Source organism: Equus przewalskii, chromosome 31, assembly GCF_037783145.1.
Source record: "Equus przewalskii isolate Varuska chromosome 31, EquPr2, whole genome shotgun sequence".
NCBI classification, from domain to species: domain Eukaryota; kingdom Metazoa; phylum Chordata; class Mammalia; order Perissodactyla; family Equidae; genus Equus; species Equus przewalskii.
This window is the reverse complement of record NC_091861.1, coordinates 14640551-14667657: the sequence shown is the minus strand read 5'-3', so window position 1 is coordinate 14667657 and position 27107 is coordinate 14640551. Positions and strand designations below refer to the sequence as shown.

At 35.5% G+C, this 27107-nt stretch overlaps 1 protein-coding gene across 2 annotated transcripts in view; it reads left to right on the top strand.

The window, feature by feature from the left end:
* Window positions 1–27107, top strand: part of SPATA17 (spermatogenesis associated 17) — a 197124-nt gene that overhangs the window by 71603 nt on the left and 98414 nt on the right. For both annotated transcript variants that reach the window (XM_008526701.2, XM_070602487.1), the window contains one exon: window positions 19301–19424. In XM_008526701.2, coding sequence (XP_008524923.2) covers window positions 19301–19424 — 124 coding nt within the window. The remainder of the gene's footprint in view (window positions 1–19300; window positions 19425–27107) is intronic.

Here is a 27107-nt window from a genome sequence, read left to right as displayed (position 1 = left end):
GAGTAGGTAGGCCCAGGGAGTCTTCTGGTGTAGACACAGGCTATGTCAGAATCAGCCTTATCTCATACCTTTTGTGTTGAGCCCAGGACACGAGTCCATGTGATTCTACTGACTCATGTTGAGTTACCCTTTAGCATTTGGTTTCCTTTCCTGTTAGCAAAAATCAGTTGGGACCAATCCAATTTATTTCAACAGAGGGTCTGTAGTGAGCCTCAAAAGTGAAATGGGATCTCCATTCCTTCCCTCCATTTATTTTGGCACCTCTGTTAAATTCTGTGTAACTTCTCCAGTGACCCACAGTGCATACCTTGAACACGTTTGGAGGATCTCCCTCATCAAGCCACATACAGTTTCTTTCCTAAGGTCCTAAGGTCAGGGGGCCCATAAAAGTTAATTTCTGTTATTCAGATTTCCTCTTAAATGTCATCTCTTCAGGGAAGTCTTCTCTGCTTTCCTACTTACTCTCCCCACCCCCCCCACCGCCCCCATCATATATACTTCCAGAATTCTCTGTAATTTTTCTCCCCAGAACTTATCCCATTGTAAATGTTTGGATTTTGTTTGTTTGTTTAGTTATTTGCACAATTCCTATCTTGCCTCATAAATCACAGTACTCCTAGGACCTACCACAGATTGAAACATAGTAGGAACTTAAGAAAATAAGTAATGAATGAATCATGTTACAGGTTTGGGGAAGCACATTAAATCTTACTGTTTTTCCCTAAGTTCTGGGCCAAGTGAGAAATAAAACAACAGGGCAGATGAGAGAACAAAATATCACATTTATGACTGATAAAGCTGATAGTATAGGACGCTAGAGTGTAGGATAAAGATCATAACATACAATGTATATGTGTGCAAACAAGTGGTTTTTTTGAATACTGGACAGTGGGAGTTAGGCAGCCTTTCCCAGCCAATCACAGCAGCAAGGGGCAGACATTTCCTCCCCGCGGCATTAGCCCCTGGTCCTGCCGACTCAGTATGTCTGCTCCAACCCTCACTGTGGAGGGCCGTGGGCTCGGCTGTCCTCTAATCAGATGAAACTGCTTTTCCAGCAGCTGGACATCCCTCCACGTGCAGGAAACAGGAGAGGGGGAAGTATTCCTTCCCTGTAACGAGTAACATCTTCTATGTCAATAAATATAAATTTGCATCCAAATTTTCAATGCCTATAGTGTGCATATGCATATGATATTTACACCATAATTTCTTTAAGCAAGTCTTCTCTATATTGATGGACTTTGACTATAACATTCCTTTGCATACAGTTTTTTGCATTTGTACTGTTATCTTTTTTCTGCATAGTTCTATAAGGGAGACTTTTGGGTAAAGTTTTAAACATATTTTATAGTTTGATACATATTGCCTAATTCTCTGTCCAAAAAATATCAGTTTATCCTCCTGCCAACAATACACGGGACTTCCTGTTTCCTTACACCTTTGCCAATACTGCATTTTAGCTTTTTTATCATTGTCAATCGAATCGAGTGAACAATTCCATCTAATTTTTTAGCTATTTTTTTTTTATTTTTAGGAATTTGAATATCTTGTATTGGCCACTTGTAGTCTTTAATGACTGGCCTGTTTATACTTATCCCATTCGCCTAATTATTTTATTTTATTGTTATTATTGTCCTTATGGATTTGTAAAAAGCCCTTTCTATGTTCAGGAAACAAACCCTTTGTCATCTGTGGTGCAATTATCTTTCCGTGTTAGTGGTTGTCTTTCAAACATACTTATGGAGATTTTGAAACCTACTGACCTTTCAATTCTTTCTGTGGCTAAATTTATCAAAAATTTCTTTTTTTGATTTCTTCTTTGCATGACTTTAAAGATAGTCACCCATAACTTTTTTGATATTTTAGGATTTCTTTTGTAATTTTTAATGTTGAACCCATCTGGAATCTATATGATATAAGAAGTAAATTTAAAATTCAGCTTAAGATTTTTTTAATGGCTAACAACTTATTCCAATAGCATTTATTAAATAATTCGTTTATCTCTCACTGTTAAATGCCGTCTTATCACATACTAAGTCCCCACATGTACTCAGGTCCGTTTCTTGACCATCAAAGCCATCTGATTTATCTCTGTATTTGTAATCCTGTATAGTATTATGTGGCTTAAGTAGCTATAAATTACTTTTATTTTTCAGGAGATGTTGTGCCCATTTTTGCTTAATTTTCATCTAGCTAAATCATGAATGATTTTGGCATGTTTCAAAAAATATCAAATTGGGATTTTAAATGGGTTTAAATTAAATTTGTAGAGTAGTATAGGGAAAATTATATATTTAATAGTTTTCCTCTCAAGCAATGAGGTATATCTCTTCATTTGTATGGATTTGTGTGTGTGTGTGTGTGTGAGGAAGATTGGCCCTGAGGTCACATCTGTTGCCAATTTTCCTCTTTTGCTTAAGGAAGATTGTTGCTGAGCTAACATCTGTTCCAGTCTTCCTCTGTTTTATATAGGGTGTGGGGGGCTGGTCTTGGCCACCCCAAGATATGTCTCTTTGGCATGAGGATTATTTGAGGCTGGTTGCTTTTGATAAACTGGGACAGGGAAGGAGGCTCTGAGGGGTGGAACTTGCTTGCCCTTTGTTAGGAGACATTTACATTGTAAAGGAAATCTCTATCTGTAAAGGTTCCTCCCTCTCTCTACCAGGAAGAAGAAAGGGGATGACCTTCTCTCTAGAAACTCTTAATCAATGCCAAAGGCAAGGACTTAAATCTGAATCTTGTTTACTGTACTTGTGTGGTAATCTCCCATGATTGACTCCCCCTCCACCCCCAACATCCTCCTTTGTCTTTAGATATTTAAGTGGTGGTTTCGGCCATTTTGCTGAGTTGCTCGGCTTGCCTGAGCCTCTCCCATCTATACATTGACAAATAGAAATGGCAAGCAATGGGATGGGTTGTAGTACATGAGGAAGCCATTTGGTGTAAAGCTAATGCGGCCTGACTTTGCTATTTTTTCCTAAAGGTCCTGACTGTGGCCGTTGAGCACCCATTGCATATCTGCTTTAAAACATTTACTATGGCAAGATCAAAGGCCCTTGAGATAAAGGTGTGACTTCCCTCCCCCTCCCAACGTTGGCATCTCCTTAAGGATTAAGCATCTTTCCTTAAGGAAGGAACTGGTTGCTGCCCTCACCTGTGACCACCCAGCTCAATAGACTTGCCTCCTGCTACGCCCGCTGAGATAGCAGACCCACTACCTGCTGTGTCCATCAAGCGCTGTGCCGACAGGGCAATCTTGTGACTATTGTGGGAGGGACATTTCAATCACATGTGAAACATCCTGTTTGTGGGTATATAACCACCCTGTGTACCCCCACTTCTTCAGTGCCCTTTCTTCCTTCGGGAAGAAAGGCCCCAGGCCATGGTCCTCATAAAACTTTGTTTAATTTTCTCCTGCTATTCTGTCTCAGGTGAATTTAATTCGTTCTCTTGCCAGACGAACCCAGAAAAGGTCGAGGAAATGTCTTTTCCCCTTCAGGGACTTAGTGAGTGGTGCTAGGTCTGTGCCTGGGATCTGAACCTGTGAACCCCAGTGTGGGGAATCGGAGTGCACGAGCTTAACCACACTACACCGCCAGGCTGGCCCCTTATATGGATGTTTTTAAATTTAAAATATCCATTGGTAAAATTTTATTATTTTCTTAATACAGGGTCTACATATTTCTTGTTAATTTTATTTTTAGGAATTTTCTATTTTTCTGTTATATTTGCTAATGGTATATTTTCTAAGTTATTTTTTACAGGTAGGAAAGCAATACATTTTGATGGAGTAATTTTATGTCTTACTGAAATCTCTACTTGGGTCTTGAAATTCTTTTACTTTTTTTAATGCTGCTAGATGTTGATGGATTGTTTAATCATTCAGTCATCCAACTGTCTGAGGAGGTGCGGAGAGTAAGCTGGAGCGATGGGCAGCTGTGCCCTTGCCACCCTCCCAAGTCCTGATTGACCTCCTGTCACTGTGGGTGTGGATTTCATGAAGCAAGATCAGTGTGCAGTTCCACTGCTCGTGGATTGTCTTTTCTTTCCTCACTTTACTTTATTTAGCAGCTTTCAGGCTGCTTTCCCCCTTCTCCTCCGCCCAGTTTTGCCATCAGGTCTTGACTCATTCAGAAGTTCTGATCAACAGAAAGAGAAATCTGCAAATTCTCTCCTTCAGTCCTGCATCCAAGTTATTCCCAGTCTTTCTCTCTCTTGGTCGAGATTCTTCAAACTTGTTCAGTTATTTCCCACATTACACTGACTTTGTGATTAAGGAAAATACCCTGTACTTGTGGTTTAAATTTAGTTGAATATGACAGATATCCTTCATTCATTCAATTCCTAGTTATTTTCTTGCATTTATGAGGGGGTTGTGACTGTTCCTTGTCGTTTCCTGTATTTTTGTTCATTTGGCTGATTTTGGAAAAGGATTGTAGGCCAAAGAGTACAAATTCACTGTCTTCCTAGAAATCCATACATAGTTGTTTTAACAGCCCTCAATATTAGCTATTATTGTTATGCTTTCCTTAAATGGAGTGTCATTTCTTTAGTTTTTTCAATCTTACCCTTTCTTCCAGGTGTGGAGCCTAAGCTGTTTTGCATTTATAAATGCATTTATAAACCTCTTTTTGTATACAAGTCTCCTTTCTTAATTAAAGCAGTTTTATTTTGACCCTTGACTATAGTCTTCTCTCACTAAGATATGGAAGCCTTTATGACTATATTGTGACTATATTGACAATTTTCCTATTTCCTTTTGCAGTTCTTGACATAGAGGGTTCATTGAAAAAAATCTTCGTATATAAGTAAATGTATGGATGCATAAATTTTTTGAAGGTATATTCTTTCATAGTACATAAATGTTCATTAATTGTGATATATTATAAATTTAGAGGAGCCATATTAGACTTTCAGTAATAGCAAAGTCTAATTCTCTTAAAATATATAATACTTCTTTTATATATTGTTTCACGTTTTACACTGTTTGTAATTAAGCAAACATTTACAATAATATTACGTCATTATCCTAAATGCCACTTCATACCTTTTATATTCTCAGAGGCTGTGTGATATAGATGAGAGAGCAAGTGTAGAGTTTTAACAGACCTTAGTGTGAACCTCTCATTGAACACACTAGGGATTAATCTTTTTCTCAGATAGAGCTATTGTCACTCAAGCACATTAGAAATTGGTAACATATATTGAGCACTTATTGTATACCAAGTTTTGTGCTAAGCCCTTTATTTTCATTATCTCCTTCAATTTTCACAACAAAGCTATGAGGTAGATATTATCCAGTCTATAATTCAAACAGAAGGATTTTAGTTTTGCCTCATTATGACCAAGACTTCCGTCTAAGTGTTTCCCATAAGATCCTTAATTGGAATGGAAATAGCTGTATAGATGTTTGATAAAAAATGAAAAGTGACCTTAAAGTAAGGCTAAGCATAGAATATAGAAAATGAACTATTTCATAATTGATTATTTGGTAAAATTAAATGAAACTCATTCAGAGTCAATATTAAGAGTAATTTCTGTACTGTATTAGTTTTCCTTAAGAAAACACATCCATTTACTTTTTGCAAGATATTTTATTTTATTTACTTATGTATTTATTTGTTTTTGGTGAGGAAGATGGTTCCTGAGCTAACATCTGTACCCATCTTCCTCTATTTTGTATATGGGATGCTGTCACAGCATGGCTTGATGAGCGGTGCATAAGTTCACACCCAGGATCCGAACCCATGAACCCTGGGCCACCGAAGTGGAGTGTGCGAACTTAACCACTACGATACTGGGCCAGCCCCAAGATATTTTATTTTAAGGCTAGTCAATAAGACCATTTATTTTTATTAAATAAATTATTTTAAGGTAATGAAAAGAGTAGTAGATTTTCCATTTTTGATATATGAAAGATATTAGAATCATAGAAAGTGGCTATTTTGTAGATTCATTTGGTCAGTAAACTGTCAGGTAGCCTCCATAAATGGGCTGTCATGTTCTTTCATTTACTTTTATTATTTGAACTCAAATTAACTTCACAGTTTCACAATTTATCTATTGTGAATCTGAGTGGTTAAGTAGGACAGAAGAAAAGGTGCAGTTCCATTAAGCACTAACATATCATTGGCTGTCAGGTAAGGCTTGTTATGCTGTCCATCCTCATTTAACTATCCCACAAGATCTCTTAATGAAGTTAAGCCCCAAGTTCACTCCAATAATTCTGTGGCAAGAGTTTGTGCAATGTAACAATTCATCACTTGTCAGGAAGGCACTTTTAGTTTATACATTTAATAAGGGCATCCTCTAGCTTGGTTAATTAGAAGTGAACAGTTTGCATATTTACTAAATGCAGAGTGTCATTGCCACCACGGCCTATTGCCTACATGAATTATTTCTCTATCTGCAATAAACAGCTGGGTAATTATTACTGCCATAATCAGATAAATTCCCTCTGTAAGGCTTTTCTTACATGGCAATTCTTTGAACTCATCCAAAGCTGAACAAAATTTATGAACTCCAGCAGCTAGGCCACTTTTTCATACTATGGTGTCCCTGTTCCCTATTTCAAGGACATAAGTAGAGCACTATAGATACTGTGTAAATAAGGAGAATAAGTATGATTACCTAAAGGTGACGTTTCAATAAGCCTTATTTAAAAAATATAATATTCTGATCTCAGCCAACTAAATGATAGTAATTTGGCTTTATCTAATTGTATCTAGACGACAGGCTCTTTTGGTAAGGGCTAGCTAGCCTAAGGTGTAAAGAAGATATTGTAGTTTTTAAGAACCAAATTCATCTGTAATGTTAACTATCCATATGACTCTTTTTCTGTAGAATCATTTTATGTATGAAGATACAATAATTATAGCAATCAATTTGGTGGAATTTAGATAATAACATACTAGAGTGTCTAACAAAATATAGCATATATTCTTTGCTTTTAAAACAGTCTTGTTACTTATCTGTAATTAGTAATTAATGACATAAGCTATATAATCGCTTTAAAATATGGAATGATATCAACCATTTGATCACAGCCTTTTCACATCCTTTATTTTTAGCAAGAATGCACTATCTTTAACAATTTGCTACCTCAAAGAAATTTTTTCATTTTTTTTGCTGGGAAAGATTGGCCCTGAGCTAACATCTTTTGCCAATCTTCCTCTCTTTTTCTTTCCTCCTCAAAGTCCCAGTGCATGATGGTGTGTCCTAATTGTAAGTCCTTCTAGTTCTTCCATGTGAGCCGCTGCCATAGCATGGCTACTGACAGATGGGTGGTGTGGTCCCGCAACTGGGAAAAGAACCCAGGCTGCGGTGTGAAAGCACCGAACTTTAACCACTAGGTAATCAGGGCTGGCTCCAGAAAATTTTAAAAGCAAAGTGTATAAAAAAGTTTCATTCACAAGATAGAATTAACAAAGAAAAAGTTTATTATGTTGGGTATAATTTCTTTGTATACATATATTTTAATTTTTTCACATTTAACTCTTTACACAGTAAATTTCAAGCAGTTTAGAAAAAGATGTATAAGAAAAGAGTAAAAGAAATAAGGATCATGGTAAAGAAAATACAGAATGATGAGTTTAATGGTGTGATTGATCAGGGAAGGTGGTTAGTTAAGTATGTCCCATTGTTAAAATGGAGAAAACGTTACTACCTATGCCAAGAAACAGCTTTTTCTAGCACAGTTCTAAAAGAAATTTCACATATGAATCTTCAATAGGAGACACTGAGTAATGTAATGAAGTGACTTCTGTAACTTTTATTTTGTGAGGAAGATTGGCCCTGAACTAACGTCCATTGCCAATCTTCTCTTTTTGCTTGAGGAAGATTGTTGCTGAGCTAACATCTGTGCCAATCTTCCTCTATTTTGTATGTGGAACACTGGTTCAGCATGGCTTGATGAGCAGTGTGTAGGCCCATGTCTGGGATCTGAACCCACGAACCCCAGGCCGCTGAAGTTGAGTGGTGAACTTAACCACTACGCCACCAGACTGGCCCTTGTACCTTTTTTTTTAATTCGGAAATAAGCTGTCTGAATTTCGAGTCTCTTTTTCCTGGTACTATTTGAAAAAAAAAAGAAGTGCTGGAGTGTAGCGTAAATTGTTACTCATTTGAATGTGAGGGACTAGAATATGTTGGTTCATGGGTTCAGCCTTGTGGTTGTCCAGCTTTGAGGAATGGATGGATTGGAATTCTTATCTCAGTTATACTAGCTAATCTTCTGATAGGAGATAGATGGAAAAGAGTTCTTTTTTTCCTTTTTAATTCTGTGATAAGGACCGATAATGCTATTTTTAATATTGGTGATTGAGAGGAAATTTATATTGTAGAAATCAAGATTCAGGTACCTGATACATTTAAAATAAACAGACTTTTGCGGCCTGCCCTGTGGCCAAGTGGTTAAGTTTGCAGGCTCCACTTTGGTGGCCTAGGGGTTTGCTGGGTCGAATCCTGGGCATGGACCTAGCACCACTCATCAGGCCATGCTGAGGTGGCGTCCCACATAGCAGAGCCAGAAGGACCTACAACTAGAATATACAACTGTGTACTGGGGGGCTTTGGGGAGAAAAAGAAAAAAAGAAAAGAAAATTGGCAACAGATGTTAGCTCGGGTGCCAATCTTTAAAACAAAGTTTAAAATGGAAAGCTCTTCACCTTTAAAAAAAATATACACTTTTTCAGGCATACTTGAAGATATGTTCAAGTTATTGTAAAAGTGTATTGAGAAAATGTAACTATTGCTAAAATTTTTTTTATAATACTGCGCATTGGGCTATCGGCCTTCATCTTGTTTGGCCTCTGTGAAGCGTATGAGACCACTGATCCCTTTCTTCTCTAATCACTCTTGCAACTTGGGTTCTCTGGCACCACTCTCCTGCTTTCCTTTCTACTTTTCTAGCGTTTTCTTCTCCATTTCCTTTGTGTACTCACCCCGATGGGGCTGATCTTAAATATTAGTGTTCTCTCTTTGATGCACTTGCCTTTTCACGCTGCAAGTTCTGGACAATCTCTTCCACTTCGATGACTTCTGCTACCGCTTATATTCTGATGACTCATACATATGAATATTCTCCAGCCCAGAACTTTCTTCTGATTATTATAACCGTCTAGTCAAATGCCTGATAATGTTACCAGCTCAAGCTAAGCATGTTTACATATAAAATAATCGTTTTCCCAAACCTCTTCTTCTTGTGGTGAATTGGACCATTCTTTATTTAGCTGCCCAAGCCAGAAACATGGAATTCATGCCAAAGATCCTTTTCTCCATTCTATTGGCGACCAAGCCCTATCATTTCTTTTCCTAGCTCTCCGTTCTCATTCTTCATCATCTATCCTTCCTACTACTGCCTGAATAATTCCTCTAAAATACACGTCTGATCAATGCAATTGTTACATTTCCTTCCCGTTAAGGGTTCCATAGTTAAAGATGATTTAGGGATCCTCGAAACACGCAAAATATAAACACTAGGATTATATTTTAGAATATCTTCTTAGCATAAGAATTAAAAAAACTCGAAATAAATACTCGCATTATATTCTTAAACAGTTCCAAAAGCTGGATATTTGAGGGAAAAATGTTAGCATGTATCTTAGTTAAGACGTTATTGTAGAATGGGACTTCCTAGAGTATATAACTAAAAAAACAGAAATTTTGTGCTAAAGAGGAAATGTGTGCATTGGTGGCGTACTACAAAAGCAACGAATTAATAAAGAATGACTTATTTTTTAAATACTTTTCTCCTCATCCCTATGTAATGCTTTTCAGCCTTTTTTGTCTTGTTCTTTTCTCAATCTATCCATTTCCTCTCTCAGGAGTGACACTGAAGAGAATGGAGAAAGAAAAATCACTCCAGTTTCTTTCTCCCTCTGTTCTTTGTGCTACCATTTCGTAATCTTTTCTTATCCTGCCCAACAATAAAAAGGATGGGGTTCTTCCATACTGGTGTTCACAGGGAAGTGATTTCCAAGATCTGCTATAAAACAATTGGTCAATAAATAGTTTTCCGGAACTCAGTAGATAATTTTCTGAAGTTACATGTGATATCTGCTTTCAAATACATTGACGTCATCCTATGGTATGTTATTGCTTTGTGATGGCATCAAGATTAGTTTAGGGATGTCCCTGGTATGTGTTGAGTGGATTGCATGCAAAGGCAGCAGCAATTATTTTTGCTGTAAAATGAAGTTAACACATTTTAAATGAGAGACTGTGTGATTTTTGAGTAAACACAAAGTAAATAGGACCTTGCAATTCTTTTCATATGAAGTGGGCACTTTAGTTGCCTCGACTCTGAACTCTACCCAAAACAAAACTTCAGGAGCTTGCCCCTCACCCTCCACAGCGGATCATTGTGAAGGAGAGAGACGGTGATGTGCCTTGATCTACCTTTGTGCAGAAAACCCCCATACTGTGTCTCAAAGTCACCATCTGAAAAGTCATTTCATTTCACAAAAGAAGATCAAGAACCTTGTTAATAATACCTGCCCCATACCAACCTCAGTGGAATGTTTCGAGGATGAGTTAATGTCGGTGAAGCACTTGGAGCTCCAGAAGATAATGCATTATGTAAATACATTTTATTATTATGCCTGTTGTTGTACTTTGCTCAATGTCACTCTCAGTTATTTGACATCATATATATGATATAAAATTTTACTTCCTTTTACAGAAACTATCCAGAATAGTGAAAAGAAAATAATTTTGCAGTGAGATATGTGCATATTTTTAGAAAGAATACTATACAAAAAATTCTTTTCAACTAAGTTTATTCAAAAGGGCCAGAAGAAGAAAAAAAGTTGATTTTCATGAATAATCTTTAAATGGAGTCTTACTGCTTTTTAAAATCATGCAAAGTAGGCAAATGAAATAATGGTGCAATTGGATGATCCCTTTTTATGATCAGAGCGGAGTCATGGTATTGTAATTTTATAACATCGACCATTATCTTCTTCCTTACTTTTTTCATTCTCAAAATATCTAGTCTATAGAGGACAAATTTGCTAGCATTACCCTTAGAGAGCCCATTCACCCTTGGTCAGGAAACCTTTCTTCTGCTCTAAAGTGCATTTCCTCCTTTGCTGCTGATGGCCCGAGTCTACAAGGAGAGCTAGAGCTTCTTGTGACTATTCCACCCTCCTTTCATTTCCACTCTCCTCTATCCTGGCTCTCTCTTTTTAGTGAAAGCCTGCTCATTGTTCAGTCCCCAATGCCACCACCTGCATGAAGCATTTTCTGATCCCTCGAATCAGAAGCGAGCTCTCTGAACTTAGGCACTGCGTGTGTATTTCTCCATAGACTATGTCTATCGTCTAGTTAGTTATCAGCTATTTTATTTGTAAGCTCCTTGAAGGCAGGGACCGGGCATTCCACATCTTTCTTTTACTATTTTAAACATTCTTGTGACTGCCTGACTGAATAAACAAAGGAGTGCTAATTTTCTTCATATTAACTCTTAAAGTAGCTCAGACATTTTGAAGAGAATTTGATCTATACTGCAACAAACAAAGGATTTTCAAGAGTAACTAAAAAGTCTTTTTAGGAGAGGACATTTCTGAATGTTTCCAAAATGTTAAAGTCTCAACTCCGGGGTTCAGAGTAAAGTATGAACTTCAAGAACAACCTAAGCGCTTGAATGTTAAGGACTGTGCTTCGGAATGCTTAATTTTAAACTGTATTTTCCCTTTAAGTGCCGCCCTGATGAAATTTGCAACACCTGTCCACCAGTTCCAGGGCCAGGAAGATAAAATAAGTGGTTTAAATGGTTTGATTGAGTTAAAGTGAAGCTTTTGTTTCTAATGCAGATGTTTTGGGTATCTTAATGACTTCCAGATAATCTGGTCTAAGGTTTAGTCAGTCTCAAAATATTTTTGGATCTCACACACCAAGTCCAATCATATAATTGGCTTTATTCGTGGTTAGTATTTTTACATAGCCTTCTCTTTTTCCTTTTATTGCTACTTATTTGGTTAAATTAATATGCACATATTGAGAGCGGACAATTATTAGAGATAAAACATTAAGCACATTCAATAAATTTAACTAAAATACTTTTGTCATAATATACCACAGTAGAAACTAATCCTGTTCAACTATTTTTATTTTGAAATCTCCTTACAACAGAAGCACATTGCTGTCTTTGCCATCAAAACATTGTGAGAACTCTAGGGAATTGTTTAAATCTATTTCCTTAGAATTATTTTTTCTTGAAGATAGTGCAGATGAAGGCATTTTTTTTTATTTGAGGAATTATGTAATATTGTTAGGAGTTTCCTCTGAAATTTTGGGCATTTATGCTTTTAAAACAATGTCTATGTAATTTTTTATTTCTCTGCCAAATTATGATTTCTATGAAAGTAAGTGACGTACATATCCTGTCTCCTTTGTAGTACTTTGTACCACTTTAGCTAATATGGTGATATTTGTATTAGGGTTATTAACTGAATATAATTGCATCTCTTCATGATGTCATACTAGTGAGTAGAATTGAATCGTCTTAATTCCTCAGCAGAGCTGACAGTTTTCATTGCCGTGGACTGGTGCTCCTCAAAACTTTAGCAGGCAGGAGATTCCCTCAGGAATTTCTGATTGAGTCAGTCTGGGGTGGAGCCTGAGAATGTGCATTTCCAGCAGTTCCCAAGTGAAACTGATGTTCCAGGGATCACCCTCTGAGAACCACTGTCCTAGGCAAAGAACCAGAGTCCTGGTTCCACCCAACTCCCAAGAGAGGCTTTCTCCATGTGGCTTCTTCTCTCTTCTAATGAAGCCATCAGAAGTGATGAAATGCGCTACTGATCAGTTGAGAAATAGTTAAAAAGAATGCTAGCATCTAATTTATATCAGATATTTGGCCAAATACTTTGGGAGAGGCCCATCAATAAATAAACCTTAATCCTGACCTTTGGGACCTCAGCGCTTAGTAGGAAGGGAAAAGCAGGAAGTGGTGCATGTGTACAGCTGTAATATACTGTAGAATGTAATATGCATAGAAAAGAGAAATAAAGGATTATGCGAGAGGGAACAGTTAGAATTTAGCTATTGTTAAGGGGATCTGTGAAACCTTTTTAGAGGAAAGGGTAGAGATTTTTGTTTTTTTGTTCTGGACTTACAAAGAAGAGAAGATAAAAATTATTAACACAGATTTTTTTTTTGTTCTATATTTTGAAATGAATAAGACAACCTGACAGAATAGCAAAATAGCTCCCTTCTGAATGACATAGATGGCCATCTTAATAATTTTCATTATGGTAAATAAAGTATTACATGAGTCTGCTGAACACATATTAAACTGTGAATAATTTAGTCATTATTGTATAGGAGAGAATAATTCCCAAATTGCAATTATGAGTTTGGATATTTTTCATCTTATAAATATTATTTGTGAAAATAATTTAATTTTGAGCAGAGTGCTCTTTTTTTCTCAAAAAGATAGTTTATGGAAATATATTATTTTTCTCCTTTGGCTCAGACATTAGGCAAAATTGAGAAACAATTTAAAAAGAAAAGCTGGGTGCCGGCCTGGTGGTGTAGTGGTTAAGTTCGCATGTTCTGCTTTGGCGGCCTGGGATTCACTGGTTTGGATCCTGGGCACAGACCTACACACCACTCATCAAGCCGTGTTGTGGTGGCATCCCACATAGAAGAACTAGAATGACCTAGAACTGGAATACATGACTATATACTGGGTCTTTGGGGAGAGTGAAAAAAAGAGGAAGATTGGCAGCAGATGTTAGTTCAGGGCCAATCTTCCTCACCAAAAAAAACCACAAAAAACAAACATTATAAAAAAGACTTTAGGAAAAAAGAAAAAGGAAAGTCATTGTGCTAAGAGAAAAGATGTGAAACACAAGAAAACATGAATTATCCCATGATAGGAAGTAATCATTAGCTTTCTTGTGGGCTCAGGACTGAGCAGGATTATGTACTTGTTTTTTGCAGGCACCTCTCTCAAGTTCCTATCATCATTCATATACATAAACCTCCATACTCATTTAGAGACAGTAGAGTATATTCTTTAAAACAGTTTGTATCCATCATAATGGTCCCACTGTCTAGGATTGTCTTTTCAAAGAAAAATCTATTGACTTGTTCATTCAAATAAACATGGACAAAATAGACATAGTCTTTATTTTTATATAGTTTGCTGTCTAGTGGGTGAGACATATTAAGTAATCAAATATATCCATAAATATATGGTTATTATATTTGTTACTTTCTATAGAGGAAAAAACAAAATTACAGTATTATGAGCGAGAATAATAGTGGGAGAAGAATTCAGATTGCTGTAAAGGGAGTTTAAGGCAGAAAATACAGTGTAAGTGAAGGCCTTGAGGTAGAAATGAATTGTTTGCTAGGAAATGAAATATAGCCGTTGTGACTAAAGCATAGTAATCACGGGAGGAAGTGCCATAAAGTGAGATGGAGAGAGAAGCAGGCCGATCCTGTAAGGCCTTGTGGGTCTGTGTTCTTTACTTGGGTTGTGCCAATCAGCTTTTAAGCATCTTTTCAGTTTCAGTCTCTTTTTATATATTAGTATAATGTACCTTAGCGTTCTTTCCATACTCAAAAGATGTTTTCTAATGGAAAACACATCTTAAGGAAGAGAGGAGATCTGTGGCTGCAAATGCAAAAGTTTGTATATTGCATAGTCACAAACAGCTATCCAGTTAGAATGTTATGATGTGATGAGGAAAGAAAGTAGTGCCGGATCATTTAAATTATTCCAAAACAGAGCAGCTTTTTCCTTTTGTGTACTTTGGGAAAATAATATGGATACTACAGTATTCAAAGTTACCTTCTCAGAGGAAAAGGTAGTATTAATATCTACATAAAATATTGGATTTGGGCAAAATACATGACTTCAGTGTAGTGTTGTGCTCAAAGGCGTGAATTTTGGTGTCAGACCTGGATTCAAATTCTAGCTCTGCCACTTTCTAGTTTGAGAGTTTGGGCAGAGATGTAACCTCTGAATCTCATTTCCCAATCTAGAAAATGGGAGTAATAATACCTGCCTCAGAGGACGGTGGAAGGATTAATTGAGGTAATGCATATTAGGTCTTCGCCAGGAACCTCTTGGAAATAGAACGTAAGTCAAGGATTAAATTGCTAATACTTTATTAGGATGGTTCAAGCCCAGGGCAGTGAGGATGAGGAAAAAGGGGAGTGAAGTGTCATAGATGGAAACAGGCTCTGATTTGGTTCATGAGTGTTATTGGGGGGCATTTTGGGGAATAACATCTCTAAAGGAGTGAAGGAGGGCAGAGGGGGAAGTTGAACTGCCTCAGAGGTCTCACTCAGCCAATCTTGGGAAGCGTGGGATGTGGATGTGTCTGTAGAGTGGTCCCAAATTGAGACAGAGGCTCTGAGCTTGTGTATTCTCTCAGTCACCAGTCATGGGATGCACATGAGTGGGGGAGGGGGCAGCTGATGCTCTCCAGTAGGGTACCGCTGTGAACTTTCAGCCGCCAACACTCACGGCATCTGGGGCACTGGGTGCTTTAGTCCTGTAGGGAGGAATGTGATATGATGCGCTTCCGCAGCCCTGGCCACCACTCTATGTAGAACCCCACGGTGACTCCACACAGTGCCCCAGGTGTGCTTGCTGTCATTAGCCACACAGGCTGGCAAGGAGACCTCTCAAAGTAGTCCATGGAAGACAGGAAAAAGGCCATTTGTTTGCATGGCTCTCTTCCATCTCCCGTTTGCCTCTGATCAAGGTGTACCCCATGTCTCTTAGGAAGCCAGATTCTCTGCATTGTGGAATTCCATCCACAAAGTCCACATTGACCAGGACTGAGAAAGGAGGGGATTGTTGAGGGAATTTGAGAAAGTATGAAAGATTCCTGTCCCGTTGAGTAGATGAAGCACATAGCCTAGTCCCTGGCTAGAGAAAACAGTCCATAAATAGCTAACACTTAGGTACCAGCTTTGTGTGTTCCAGCCGTCCTCTGAGGGCTTCCCATAGATAAACTGATTTGATCCTCTCAATAGCTTGATGAAGAAGATACTAATACGACTAATTTGCATCTTATAGATAAGGATATTGAGACTCAGGGATTAAACAGCTAGTAAGCAGCACAGCAGAGATTTTATAAACAAGTGGTATTTCAGAGTCTATGCTATAAACTGCTCTTCTATATTGCCTCCAAGTGGCTATTATTCTTTTTATTATTTCTGTCATTATTAGCATATGTAATTATTTTGTTCTCATTATAAATATCATTAGCAAGATCTACTCAAATATGCAAGACTTTATAAAAGGGTCAGTAATTTAAAAAATTTTTTCTTTTATTTATAAGTATTTTATTTTGATTTTATACCTTTATTTTTAAACTACTATCACAAAATGCTTTGTACATATGAAAACTGATTCAGGAAGTCTTGGGACTTACTCAGGTTTCTTTAACTATATAGTAGAAAACAGAATCATCAGATAAAAGAAAATATGCGTGGTTCAGTCGATAAAAAGTATCTTCTGCATAGTATTTCTTGTATCAGGATGACTACGGCTTGGTCTGGAGTTAGAGAATCTGCAAATCTGGGAATTCTAATGCCATCTCTGCTATTAACTGATTTGCTATTCAGAGTAGGTCATTTCATCTCTTTGTGTCTCCATATTTGTCAAATAGGGTAATTAGTAACACCTATCCCATATATATCACAGGACTGCGTTTCTGAGAATAGGAATAAGACAATATACCTGAAATGAAAAAATATATTGAAAACAACCTGAAGTTATTTGGAAAAAAATTTTCAGTGTTTTAAAAGTACTGCATTTAAAAAAAATCCCTGGATAAAAAGTGGATAATTTTTATAATTTTGTACAGAATCTTATTTAAAATGGTTTCCATCATTTAATCTTTAATGGGATCATAATTTTTTATTACATCCTTTACACTGAGCTATAGCTTCAGCCCTCTTGATGTAACAAAAACTTGTAGATCAAGAATAAATAATTTATTCAGCTCTTTCTACTTGGTCACTCAACAAAAAAAATTTGACATAAATATAACTGGTGTTCAACATGTCTGAGTACTCTCAAGTAGGGCAATAAGTCAATTAGGAATGTAAGATTGAATTTTTAAAATAATTGTATGAATTTATTTAATTAATTACTTTTATGTTTTGAGATTACCCCAAATTCGTTTTTCTAGTGTTTTGTCAAGTTTCTTGGATTTATTTTGGGGCTCCCCAGTTTCTGCTGGGTTTACTGTGTGTTTTCTTTATCTGCTAGAAACTGATGTTCTCTTGCATGTGTCTCACTTTCAGCTTTCCTTGACAAGCTCCCCAGTACACACTGTTATTTTCCATTTCCATATCCTGAAGAGGGACTGTTTTTACTACTTCAAATAATTTACAGTTTTGATTTTGTATCCAGTCCTATGTACTTCTTTATACCTTACCTGCTCACGTGTGTGTTCAATTACATAGAGCCTTTTTTCTTTCTTATGTAAGATCTCTTCGTATTCATTAAATCATTTAGAGAGCATAAACTTCTCTGTAGAAGTATTTTTTTATTTTATTGCTCAGAAAATTATTGTAATTATCTTTGGAGTGACATAAATTGTATACATGCATATCTGAGTAATTATCCTTATAGTGACAGTTCATTGGTTATTTTAAATTATCTTAAAGACTTATAAGAGAAATTATAGAGGAAATATTTATTTTGTTACATAATATCAAAAGTAAAGATGAAAATTAACAGTGTATTCATTTTTTTATGTAACAGATGATTGTTATTTTTCCTGGTAAAAATTCTCGTTTATTCATATGTAACCGCCTTGAAATTTGTACCTTAAGGACAAAGAAAGGTCACCAATCCCTCTAACTCCTAGTTCTTTGTCAAAAATGGACACAGTTAATGAGGTCTGTTTGGTACAGAACAAATTCTCAGACACAGATAGAGATCCTTTCAATGGAAACAAATTTGTTTGGCTTTACCAGGTTACTTAGCGATTAATAATAGCCTTGAGATGCAGGTCAGAGAGGTCATTGTACCAGCTTGCCAACACAATCTAAATGTGCAGCTAGCCCAGCGCTGTGGGCGCAGAAGCCCCCAAAATACTATGCATAAAGTAAAACAGGCTATTTTCTGACTCCTTTTTTCATATTAATAAGCAATTTTCAAGAGAAGGGTGGCAAAATGAGGGCCGTGCCACTCCAAGTAATTCATTTATTTTGCAATTTAATCTTATGTTGAAAAAAATTGCTCTGTTGCAAGAGCATAGCATGGTGATTTTTAAACGTCAGTGTGTTTCATAAGTAACCTTGTATGAAGTATTGTATTAGTAGCTTTGAACAGAAAATCGCAACAAAAATATTTCTGGACATTGAAGTAGAAATGAGAATCTTTTTTTATTTCGGGAATTCTCCCCAACTTTCCCCTAACATCTTTCACATAAATGCTTAGATGATTTACTTAAAATTCTACTTGTAGAACTAGACACTAAATTACATATCTATTTTAAAAGAATAAAAAATAATTTCAAAAGATTATTTTAACATGAATTGTTAAATTTGTTCTATGAAAATAAAGGATTTATTTTTCCCTGTTTGGGTTTGTTTTCCATATTTAGCAGCTGCTTTTCACATAGCACATTTTAAAAACTTATTTTTTGTTTAAAATTCTCAGATACACACATAGAAATGATGAAAAAGTTTCATTTTAATGGAATTTATTATACTTAGAAAGCTGTGAACTTATTCACCTAATTTAGCTTTTATTCTTATTATATATATATATATATATAATTGGACAAAATGTCAACCTTTCAAGTGCAAAATAATGTATGTAATCATGTTGATACTATTTGAACTGTTAACTGAAGTAAACTTACAATAAATTAAGTGTATGTATAAAAGCGTGTCACACTTTTTAAATTAGCCCATTAGTTAGTATACAAAATAAATGATTAGAGATTTGTAAATACAAAATCAAAATTTAAAGGAAATACTAACTTGGATGTTTCCTTGGGATATTTAAGTATGTCTAAAATAGTTAATCTTCAACCAAAGAAAATGATCATACAATAATTTACTTACTTTGCATTGATACATTTCCTCAGCTATTGAATTAATTATAATATGTAGATATTTGATTTTAAAAGTTTAACCACTGAGAAATCACTCACATGTTTTTTAAAGATTGCAAAGATTCCCCTAGAATGTGCGTATTCTGACGGTTGTGGGTGATGGCTGCCCCTAAGAAACTTACTTGATTATCAATGAAAGAATTAAAATGCAAGCAGATTTTCAGTATCAGAAATAACTGCGGGTTGTTCTGATACAGGGATGCGCTGGAGGAGTTTGCAGAGATGAAAGAGAGAGAAGAGAAGAAGGCCGCCCTGGAAAGGGAAGAGAAGAAAAGAGATTACCAAGCCCGAAAGATGCATTACCTCCTCAGCACAAAGCAGGTTGGTCTACCTGTGCCTGACAGCTCCCGTAAGCCACTGGGGCCCCTCGCCTGACAGAGATAAACTAGCAGGCTGAATGGGACATGACTTGTTGAAAAGATATCACAAAGACACTACTTCGAGTTCAATTTCGTGCTTCTGTGCAGGTGCGCGCAGGCACCAAACTCGCCTGTGACAGCAGCTTCATAGAGGCAGCCTCTGCGACACTGGCAGAAAGGTCCACGTCCGCAGTGTGATCTGCCACTGTGATAACACAACACGAAGGGCATCACCTCGCTTTCAAAGCCCATTCTGAGTGGCTTATTGTTGTGTTGCGAATTGATCAAGAACTAAGAGGTTATTAAACCCAGCTCTTTCCTGCTTTCTCTTTTCACTGAGCTAACGTTGAGATTAAAACCATTCCCGCACCCTTTCTAAATTTTAATGCCAGTTTTCAGGTAAAGCTTTTAACAAAACTTCCTCAGCAATTACATCTTCATTTAGAGATACAAATGTGGACTTTGGAATACTTTAGAAATTTGTTTTCTTATACAGTAAAATTTCAGTGCCTCCGATCTTGCCATGATTGCTAAGAAAAAATACATCACGTGTTGAATATTCTGCTCACAAAGAAATACAGTTAAAAAAAAGCATGAATTTGGGAGTTGAGATGAGTTTTGTTACTTGAGCATTAGGCAGGAAACTAGCAATTTCTGGGTTTTGATTCTTTCTCATAGACTTTCAAGTCTAGTCTCATAGTTCTAGCCAGAGTCACGTTGTCAGATGTCTCAGACATGAGCAAGCCAAGGCTCAGTGGTGGAGGGTGACATCTGACACTGAATGTCATCCTTAGAGGCAGCCAAGTTCAGAAACATGTGAAGTACTGGACTGGCCATGTGCCTTTGGAACAGAGACCTCTGCACCCCTAGCCTCTATTTGTTAGTCTTGATGACAATACTTTTCCACAGTGATGACTCTCTTAATATTTACTTGGATTTGGATAGCTGATTTATCTTCATTTATCAGGTCAGGAAACTGAAATTCAGAGATAATTATGCGACTGCTTTACAGACGCAAAGCTGGCAGTCAGAGATCTCTTACTCAAACCGGGGTCTTTCGACTCTAAATACTTAGGCAATAATTTAAAGATAATTTTAAAAATAGAAAGTCAAAGGATTTCCATTTCTTATTATGAAATCCATAACAATGTAAAAATGTTAGCTGTATGATTGGTGGGCTACATTTTTTAAAAAATAGAATTACAAATCAATAATTCTTTTCAGCAATTCTTTTAACTTTAGTTATTAGTAATTTGAATTTTTATGAAACTAAGGGGGCTATAAATATATTCTTTAATTCTTTAAACTTGATAATAATTCTTGGGTACAATTGTTTATTCTGATAACTCTGAACCCTCTTTATACTTCGAATCTTTCTTAATCTAAGGTCTAATTGTGCTGTTTATATTTATGATAAGTAGTGTATTAGAGAAAGCAAGTTTTAAAATGGTGAAATCAGATTTAACTGAAACATTGATTAATTCTGCTTTATCCGTGGTTATTTAGATATTGAGTATGTAGTGAAATAATTTAGAAAGTCCATAAAGACATAGTTGTTTTACTAATAAAAATAACATAGTAGCAAATATCCAGAGTTTTTACTATATGCCAGAGAGTATGGTAGATACTTTATAAGCTTTATTTCTTTAACTATTTTGATTTCATTTCAGTTTTAAAATTAAGCACCTGGTTTAAGAAATTATTTCACAAACTTGATCATGTGACTTGACTCACGGACTTTCATGAATTTTCAAATAATATTTCCATTGTGTTTTAGTTATGTTTGTGTTAACAAATACAAGCTGTCAATGCTTTGGCCCATTTTTCTTCTTGTTTATATATGGACATATAAACTTTAGTTTAATGATCCTTTGTCTCCAGAAATCCCTGGCATCCAATAAAATGATTATTTTTTGAGGTGCTGTATTACCGTAGAAAGAGTATGGGCATTGTCATCAGACAGAGCTAAGTTGACATCCAAGCTCCCCCACTTAGGGTAAGATGTTAGGAGATTACCTGGAATTGCCTGAGCCTGTTTCACTGTGCACCTTGAAAGGACATTACGAGGATTAAATGTAATATATTTAAAATACTGCCAGGCCCTTAGAGAGCATGGAGTAATTGATAACAATCATATTATTAGGATTTAACCTGTCAAGGATAAACTAAGATTCTACACTTTCATTTTCTTCTATTTGTCTTAGCTGTTGGAAACATTCATTTTTTTCATTTCCTTTCTTTGCTTTCCTTTAGTGATTAATGGAAATTAGTCAGAAATCGTTATAATGCTGTCTCCTCCCCCACCCCCGTTTTACACCTGGCTTCATAGACCTGAGGGCAAATAGAGAGGAAATGATGTTCTCAAATCACCTCCCTTAGAGAGGAATATTATAAAAACATCAGGGATTTTCCTTTGGACCTCGCAAGTTGATATATATTGTCATGGTGATCTTAATATTTGATCACAAGTAACTAGAGACAACAGGACAGCCCTTTGAACCTATGGAGACGCTCTAGTTCCCAAGGCAAACTTTCTTTTTGTTTTTGGTAATAAAATAGAATATTGATATCATTCTAGTCTCATCTGGTTACTGTGGGCAGGGGATTAGTTGCACTGAGAGGATAGTACTGGAAATTTCCAGTGTCTTATTCCTTATATATGCCAGATTTGTTTTACTTAGTTTTAGATCAGCATTTTTCATCATGATATAAAAATGGTTAAATTTTAAAACTATTATTATAAGTCACAATTGTAAAGCATCTTCACCTAAACAAAAATATACAATAATTTATCCTTACCTAAACAGAGACAAACAGCTCTAAGGTTTAATAGAGTTAACATAGATCTTAACTTTAAAATGCACAGTTAATTTCTCTAAAGGACACGCTTTTGAGTACCTACAACCTCTGATACTCTACTAGAACTAGGACATAGAAGTGTATACTATATGATCCTTAACCACAAGGAGCATTCAGTCTAATTTCAGACTGATGGTAAACAAATTTCTTTAGTGAAAGGAATTTGGCCACTCCCCCTTACACTTTACACAGGTAGTCTCACTGAAATTAGCCACCATTTATATTTATGATTTTACTAATTCCATTTACTATTTTATTTTAATAAAAAACTTTAAATACTTTCCTTAACCTAAGGAAGACTCAGAGAATGAAAGATACATATTTCAGTTTGAGTATTATTACTGATTTTCTCAGCATGACTTGGCTAGTGGGGAGAAATTAAGCTGCAAATTAAAAAATGTTTCTGACTCAGATGTTTACAGATTAATTTCATTGCTTGCTTTAAGAGTTTTGATTTCAAACTATACTAAATACACATTTAAGTAGAAAATAAAAGCCAAATGTGAATTGAGTATTTTGAAAGTCTTGGGTGAGTTTTAACTCTCAATTTGTGCAGATATTTGAAAATTTACTGAATAAATATTCAAGTATAAATGATTTTTATAACAAGTATGTCAGGATAGGAACAGTTTTGTTGACCTGCTTAAATGGGATAATTCTAATAACACTTTTAGCAAGGAGAGAAACACTGCTTTATTGGTGATTTCATTAATTTAGGAATGATATTAATACAGTCTCTAGAACACTAATTTTCATATTTCTAATATAGCTTAACTTAAATGAGTAGAAATAACGCATTAATTCAAATAATGCTTCTGAAAAAGTGAAGAATTTCATAAGCCTAAATTGTGTTTGTGAATTCACATATAGATAATAAATCAGATCATGTGTTAATATGTTAATAATTGTAGGACAATTATGCTGATATACTGACATACTCATACTGATAACATAGTTTTAAAGTCAGTTTTAAGCCCATTTTTAGAACAAATCTAATGTGTATCTTAAAATAGTGCTAAAATCTATTACTAATTTTTACTGATATTAATTATCTCATCTTTATGCAAGTAAATATGTTAGCGCTAATAGGAATTACACAAGTAAATAACTAATATTGCAATGAATGAATTAATAGACCCCTCAGGGTTTTATTAATTAAAAAGTTCAAGTCATATTAAAGCACCTTTTGTATATGTTTATTTCAATCAGAAAGCTGAACATGGTAACTTATTTGCATAAATAATCAATCACCATTTACTAGTAGTAATAAGGTTAATTTGTTGCTACAGACATAATAGGATTAGTCAATTATATTTCCCAGAAAATACTATTTGTTATGCACCTGATCACCTGTAAAACAGGATTTGGTTTAGCGCCCTTATTAAATGCACACATCAAAAAAATCTTTGTCCCTGTAAAAGTTTTATGAAAAGAAAGCTAATTTTAGTTGATTTGAATAAGTAAAATGCAAACACTGCCTCCATTTGTAAATTTAATTTATCTTCCTGCAAAGATTGATTATTTAATAAAGTTATTTATTTTGATTCAGTAACCAGTCAAACTAAATCTAACACATATAGGACATATTTCCTTTGAAGAAAATCTCATTTGCAGATTTGTTTTATTCCGAATAAACTGACTTTCATTCCCTTGTCCTTGTTCTTGGGTAATAAATTATGGTATCTACTCCACCTACTGGTAGATTTATGCAAAGGCCTATTGTTGGATTCATTAAAGGATACTGCCTCTAAAATGTAGCCAGAATTTTTAAGGATCCTCCTGGAGAGCAGCAGACTTACAGATAAAATTGTAAAATTGTAAAATCATAAAAAGTCAACGTTTAGAAATATAGGTTATTAACAGTTTCCGGATTAGTGAAAATATTACCCTGCTTTTTATTTTAATATGCTAATAAAAAGATAAATACAACATATATCCGTAACTCGTATTTTATAACTATGTATATTTTGTTTTAGTAATGGCTTTTAGTAGTTTATACATATTCAAGTTAAAATGAAAATAAAAATTTATAAATTTAATTAAAATTTGTACATCTATTTTATAGAAATAATATTCATGTCATCATTTATATAATAGGTTTTCAATGTTTTTCTTTAGTGAGTAGTGAAAATTTTCACATGGACACTGAGATAATGATTTTCAGTTATTTATGATTTTTTTAAAAACCCATATTCTCATTAATATTAATAAAACTTTATTTTTAATTTCTGTATTTTTTGAGAGAAACAAATGATTTCAGCTACTTTTTCTTTCAAAATCATATCAAATCACATTTGTATACAGGAGGAAAATACTTTAATTTTTAAGAGTAAACTTGATATACCAAAAATTAATTAGTAGTCTGTTGAGATGAACAACATACTTGTATGATAAATCCTATAAAGTGAAAAAGTGCATAAATTAAGAGATAGTGTAAGTCCTCCAAATTGTGTATTTCTTTCAACTCTATCTTTCCAGTATCATAAGTGGGGAGACTCTATGTCTTACGTATATCAAGTACTCAATATGTGATTACTCACTTTTAATTTGAGATGATGAAGGAAAGGAAGAGTGGCAGCCTTTCATTGTGCACCTGCCTCTGTGTGTATGTGTGTGTGCGTGTGTGTGAGATGTGTGTATATATGGAGTATTTGGAGAATATTTTTGGAGTGCCTCCTTTTCAGGCGTTTGTCTTAGGTGTTGGTATACCACAGCAATGGTCGCGAAACTCAATTGTGGTGTTAAAATGTACCCCTGTAATAACTCTCTGGGGTACACTTTCAGACCTCTTGATCCTTGTCTCAAAACCGTTTCTTTGACTAAAATAATTACTTTTCTTCCTTCCTAGTTTCTAGGTTGGGACTTTTCTCTCTCTCTCTTTTTTTGTATTTCCGTTATATACATGCAGAAGGATGTATGCCTTGATACTGATGCTGTTAATAGTACTGTTATATCCTCTGTATTGAATATTCCATTTATGATCTTTGTGCTTTAATGCAACCTGATGTGGAGATTCATATGGTTGCTTCAACTTTCTGGCTTTTTTTTTCCTTATGTGCTTCTTTCTTTATTGTCCAAATCAGCCTTTATTTTGATCAATGATTCTAAACTACTCCTAGTCGTCCAAATTTTTTAAATCTTTGGCTTTTTTTCATTTTTTTGTGTAAAATCACCAACCTCTTTCAGTTCATCCTTCCAAGTGTCTTTCAAATCAATTCCACTATGTCCATCCCTGAACCCTGAGCAATGGTAATAATCTCTAAAATGATTTTTTTTGTTCAATCAATTGTCCTTTGATCCAGTATATTTACCCCCATCCAATAAATTTTTCTAAAATAGCATTTTTTATTTCATGTCTTTTTTTAGTGTATAAGCATCTGAAGATTCTCTGTTGTCAATAGGATAACATCCAAAGTTTTCAGCATAATCATTCAGAGCTCTCCATAACCTGACTCCATCCTGCCTATGCAGTCTTAGCTTCCTTTGCTCCCCAATATGAACATCCCGATGCAGTCTGACTTTATATCCTGGAAAAATTCATATTAAGAGTCTCTTTATATATATGGGGTAGGTGACTTCTTGTGGCTTGTCCTATTCGGAAATTCAGAAGCTTCCCTATTGCCCCCCCCCCCCAAAAGGGGCAACATCTCACATACTTTCTACTAATACTTTGATTTTGCCATTATTTTACTGTTAAAGATGTATTCTTTTTCCCCTATTAAAATACTTTTAGAAGGAGACAGCTGTTAACCTGTTCTTATTAGTATAGCTTGGTGGAAATTAACAGCTGTGAATAGGAGGGAAGAAAGTATGTCCAGAGCCCCAAGGCAATGCCTGAAGGATGAAGACTCAAATGGGCATAAGGTTGGTAAGGAAGGGATCCCGGAATGCAAAGGGACATAATGACTCCACGGAATATGGGGAGAAAAGTAAGTATTTAAGGCACTGAAAAGAAAATCAAGAGGACGTGCAAGAGAAACTTGTCAATTTTGTCATTTTGCTTAAGATTACTGCTATTTAATATCGCTAAATACCTCATTTTTTTCCTGTATCACACAACATTTTCAATAACAAATTCTTAATTCTTACATTATCTGCCCCCTAGTTATGGCAAACTTCTGTATAGCAGTTGAAGAGGTCTGGCCATAAAACTGAGAATTATGGAAGCACAGAGTGGCGGGTAGATTCATAAGTTTTACGTGAAAGATCTTATATTTGTTTGCGCCAGCTTCCCAGTAGTTTGTATGAATGTTTTCATGGAGAAAAATTTCACAATAGGAGCTCATATTAACAGAGGGCCCCTCATTGGAATGTGCTAGAGCAGCCTGGGATCTTTAGAGCTGATTTTTCCAGCCCTTTCTGTTAACAGATTGCAGAAACCAGGTTTGGAAGATAAAGCAACGTGCTCAAAGTTACATAACTAGTTTACAAAAACTCTATGATGTCGGGGCATCCTCAGTGCAACACAGCTCCAGTGAAAATCTATTAGTGGTCTACATCTGTGGTCTCCATCTGATTCACCTAAATACGCAACTCCACTTAGAAGGAACTTTATCCTAGGTTTGTGACTATCCAGTTATCCTTCTTGAAAACACCAGCATTCTGATTATTTACTGCTCCTTGAGTTACCCTCAATTCATGGAACTCTGTTTTCACCCTTTCTCTGAAATGGTTTGGTACTTATAAGAAACATTGACTCTGAGTGAGTTCATGTACAAAGACAGAGCAAAATGAGGAACTATGTATAAAAGAGTGAAGCAAGCCAGAGCATAACGTGGATTTGTAT